The sequence below is a fragment of the Notothenia coriiceps genome, unplaced genomic scaffold, assembly GCF_000735185.1.
Source record: "Notothenia coriiceps isolate Sejong01 unplaced genomic scaffold, NC01 NC01_scaffold00028157, whole genome shotgun sequence".
NCBI classification, from domain to species: domain Eukaryota; kingdom Metazoa; phylum Chordata; class Actinopteri; order Perciformes; family Nototheniidae; genus Notothenia; species Notothenia coriiceps.
In genome coordinates this window covers 84,904-89,984 of record NW_011360858.1, presented here as the reverse complement: position 1 = coordinate 89,984, position 5,081 = coordinate 84,904, and the positions used below count along the sequence as shown (strand labels likewise).

At 37.6% G+C, this 5,081-nt stretch overlaps 1 protein-coding gene across 1 annotated transcript in view; it reads left to right on the top strand.

Moving 5' to 3' along the window:
* The window catches only part of LOC104958056 (pleckstrin homology domain-containing family G member 5-like), a 51,781-nt gene that overhangs the window by 15,733 nt on the left and 30,967 nt on the right, over window positions 1-5,081 (top strand). The window contains exon 7 of the mRNA XM_010785764.1: window positions 4,173-4,339. Within this exon, the coding sequence (XP_010784066.1) occupies window positions 4,173-4,339 (167 nt within the window). The remainder of the gene's footprint in view (window positions 1-4,172; window positions 4,340-5,081) is intronic.

Here is a 5,081-nt window from a genome sequence, read left to right as displayed (position 1 = left end):
AGTTATTCACTTTCTTTAATGGTTTGGTCTTTCTGATGTAAATCCAGGTTGTAACTGTTGCAGTAAAGTTGTGTGGCGCTGAAGCTATTCCTTTGAATCTTTGATTTTGATACATGATATAATTACTTGTCTTTCAAATGTGAAGGAGGTTGAGCAAGCATTTGAGGAACATTCATTATTAACTCCTCCAAAAAATATAGTTTATTCAATAATAAATGACTATAGTGAATCCTAACAGTGATTGACAGCTGATAGGAATAAATATGATTGTTAATAGGTATCATATTCATTCAGACAAACATTTGATGAGACAGTTAATTAATTGTACTTATTGCAGCAGTCTGCATAGATTTGGTACCCCTGCCTGGCTAAGAGTGAGACAAAACTCATTCAGTTTTGTTCAGTTAAAATTCATTTAAATTATGTCTGCCACATTATATATTTATATGTAAGCGGTTTACTGATGTGCCACAATAATGTCACCTAATGTATTGAGTTAAAATATGAATATTGTGGCTTTCCAAGTTAACATTGATTGATATGACTGCGATTAAATCAGCATGTACTTCTGCCAGGGGATGCCACCCCTCAAAATCTCCTGCCACCCTCTTGCCACACCATGAATATTTGTCTAGATCCGCCCCTGCTGCTTGGTTTAAACCAGGGGTGGGGAACCTTTTTCCTCTCAAGGGCCATTTCAATTTTTCCAACATCCTCCGAGGGCCGTACAAATGATTGAACTCAACGTCTGCTTAAAAAACTAAAATCACAGCCCATTCATTTCGCCTTTCTTTCATGCTGTGCAAAGAAAAAGCAACCTCTTAATCCAGATATTTGACCATGATGACCCGCACATGCATGCACCGTGGCATGACCTCCAAAACAGAAATATATGGACACAAGATGTACGCAAATGTATTTAGTTTCATATCCATGTGGATATGATTTAAGTGGGGGGGGACGTTTGACCTCTGTCATTGCCAACAAAGGGTATATAACAAAGTATTGATATGAACTTTTGTTATTGACCAAATACTTATTTTCCACCATAATTTGCAAATAACCAGGAAGATTTTTTTTTAATGTTGAAGTTAAAAGCATCAATCTCGTGCACTTTGAGAGTAAAATTAATAGATCTATGGATACATCTCTCAACACCCATATGAAACAAAACTGTAAGCAGATTTTTTTTCTTTATGGATATTCTTGGAATAAACGATAGACGCGTCCCGGCCCGGAACCGCGTTCTGGTGCTCTCCGTTAGAACTACACCCCTGTCAGACGAGACATATACCACGTGATGACACGTTAGGCTCGTGTTGTGTTCAAAGACCCTGACCTTGGCCAGGAAAAACAGGCAATCGCTTGTTATTTTGCGGTCTAGATTTCTTGAATTCTTTTCTTTTTTGCGTGTGTTTATAAATTAATTATTCCCCACCCCTGCTTTAGGCGTTAAGCATAACCTTTAGTCTGCTCTAAAAATTGCGTATTTGGGCTCATCCAACATCTATTTTGAGGCGTTCCTGTTTAGAGGCATAAAATATGAGAGTAAATTCTTACATGCAGACGCTAAGCCTGATTTATAACTGCAGATTGACGACTGTGTCTGAAATCTAACTTCTGAGAAAAGGCAGCGTTTTTATTAGACTCGCATTGAGGGGGAGAGACGAGCCAGATCGTAGCAGTGAGACTTAGTAAAGGATATTGAAGCAAATTAGAAAATGCAATATTAACTTACCGTACAGAAGCTCTCCATTCAAAGACAATTTTCTCAGTTTTTCTGACTTTAAATGACTCACAGTGGGACCATGTTTAAAGAAGCAATTATATACTTTAAGTAGGCTTGTTAAAAATATAATTTGTTATATTGTCAAACAATCATTTAGTCAAAGGAGTTTAAAAGTGTTATTAAAGATTCCCCATGTTTGACTTTGAACTCTGATATTGTTGTTGATTTGACATGTGTTTTTACTTAATACCCCCTAATGTCTTTTTCCTTTTATTTCCTGATTCTATTAGTTAACTAAATGGTTTCAAAAAAAGTGAGATTTTCACACGGGGTTTAAGTTAAATGTTGCTCATTGTGACGTTCTCACGCTATCAACCAGATCTTCTTTCTTGTAAATGACTAACAACATTGCCGTAAGCAAATTAGTCATTGCTGCATGTCTAACTTATTTCCAATTAGTTAAAGATTATCATTGAGGTGTTGGATTTTTGTTAAACGACAGACAACAAACAGATACACTGGAGGAATAAATGAAAACAGCCGCTATTTTTTAAATTTATTTTTTTAGTCAGTTTATTGAACATGTCAGAAACAAAAACATACAACAATAATGTATATATATATTCTTTTCTTTTTTTTTTTTTTTTTCCTTCTCACTCAAATTAATAATTATAACAAAGTACAAAAAATAATAATAATAACAACAACAACAAAAAAACAAAACAAAAAACAATAATAATTCTCAAATAGTCTCTGTCATGTTCAACAGGGGCAAGAAGAAGCTTAAAAAAACTTTTCTGGTCCAACCCCCTCTAGCATATATTTTTCTTATAAATAAAATATTAGATCATCGTCATCAGCGACATGTTTGTCTTGTTTGCTTTTTGACAAAACAATCAGAAATAAATTACTTTTACAATTACAAGAAATAACAACAAATGAGATTTTACAGGTCCTGTTCGTAACCATTAATGATTTGGCTTCTAAATAATACTTTCAGTTTAGATAGACTTGTACAATATTTCAGTTTCATAGTTATTCCACAGACTAACACCTTTTGATGAGATGCAATGAAGTTTGGCATTTGTTCGTACAGGTGGTTTTTTAAAAGCGTTTGTTCATAGAAAGTAGGGAGCCTGTCAGTCGGTGTATTTTACATTTTTTGTTACATTTATCCAAAAGCAACTTACAATAAGTGCAATTTTAGACACACCATTCTTATATGTGGCCTTTAACAATGACGGAGCAGGACAGATGGCGGAGAACGGTTTCCTCTCACACCCACATTTCTGACTCGGAGAAAAAAGTAGTGAACTGTATGCTATGAAAGATATCAGAACTACAAGAAGAAGAAAAAAAACTTCCACTACCGCTCAATCCTCTCCAGAAGTGTCATTGACTCCCGATGTAATAATGCAGTCGCAGCATGATGATGCCAGCTTTCCCATGATGCCGCAGTGGAAAGTGGGAGCGCTGCCTCTGCTCTGCGACCGCTGCAGTTGCACTTGCTGCCGTTTCGGGATCAAAAGCCCATTTAAGCCGCCCATAAAAGAGATCCCATGCCATGACTAATTGTTTTCTTTTGAAATTGTCACCCTCCCACATGCGGTCTGGAGTTACATGCAGTCGGAAAGACAGAGGTCAAACTGTCCACAGCTGTTTCGACACGTGGTCAGGTTTTCAGTCGACTATGACTGAGAAATTGTATTATTCTGCTCTTCCTATGTTGCTAACACTCAATCCGATCTATTTCTTTTCCCTAAGCTTTAACAAATATGAATTTGGCCATGTACCGTATTGACAAAGGATAGCATAACACGTTTTTGGTGAAAATGTGTCACTTGTAGTATTAAAGCCACAGAATGGTGTTATCTGCAGTTTCCCTTCGCTACATGGACCTGTTTATTGTTTTTCACTTCATTGTTTTCAGCCCCGCAACATTTGTGTTTTGGTTCACTGTCACTGCTCCTATAGCGTTGTTTTCAGGGGAAAAGCTTTAAAAAGTATGCCTTGTACATGGCCAGCAGCTAACAGCAGACAGACAAAGTTAGCATCCAGCTGGTAGGTAAGCAATTCGCAGCTACACCGACAAATGAATACTGAACTTCACTTTAAATATAAGGTTTCTCTGTATCTGCTGGATGTGTGAATTAACAGTTACATAATACGTTTGGCATATCAGTCGATTTTATGTCGATTCCTCGTGTCTGCTACCCTCAAGTGGCCAAAATGTATTTGATTACTGGTTCAATGTAAGGCCACAATCATTCTATTTCTTCTACAATATGTAAAAGAGATTATAAATGGATTTAACGTCCAATACTTTTGGAGTCAATTTAAAATGACTCAAAAACAAAACAGAGAAAAATAATGATCTGAGGGCTGTGTATATTTTACAAGAGTCTGTTCCCCAGACCGTTAAACCTCCTTGTTTTTCCTTCAGCACGGGTAGGGGATGAGCTGAAGGTGGAGCAGGGGGTGAAGGACTTGCGGTCGCTCAGCCTGCCCAACATGAAGCCCTCTGAAGGTCAGAGCCCGTACATCCTCGCCCCGTGCAGCGAGAGGGTGGAGCACGGCTCTCTGGGACGCAAAGAAAACGTGGATCTGTTGGTGAGTTTCATCTTCCCGAACACGAAAGTAGTATCACTTAACGCTAGGGATGGGTATCGTTTGAAATGTATCGATTCTGGTTCTGCTTATCGATTCCGGTTCTTATCGATTCCCCGTTTCAATTCCAAAATTGTAAAAGAAAGAGGTCAAATGTTTAGATAACAAAAATATCTTTATTCTTTTAAACTTTAACTGACATTTTTACAAATAAAAAAATATACATGCAATAAAAATGTATTGCACAACAGCTGTGCTCTCTAGTTTTAACTGAGCCTAATGCCCTGGGCAAAGCTAATAACAAGCGCATTACACTGTGCTTGTCTTTTTCTTTTTTAGCTGTATGGAGCCTCACTTTAGACAGCGGGTGTCAAACTCAGGCCCGGGGGCCAAATCCGGCCGTGACNCAATAAAGCAAAACTGCACGTTTCAGAGTGGCCTTTTATTGTGGCCAGTCTAAGGCACACCTGTGCAATAATCATGCTGTCTAATCAGCATCTTGATATGCCACACCTGTGAGGTGGGATGGATTATCTCGGCAAAGGAGAAGTGCTCACTATCACAGATTTTTTCAGATTTGTGAACAATATTTGAGAGAAATGGTTATTTCGTGTATATAGAAAATGTTTTAGATCTTTGAGTTCATCTCATGAAAAATGGGAGCAAAAACAAAAGTGTTGCATTTATATTTTTGTTCAGTGTACATTGAGCTCTTCCTGACTGTGTGTCCTCTAGCATCCTGCAG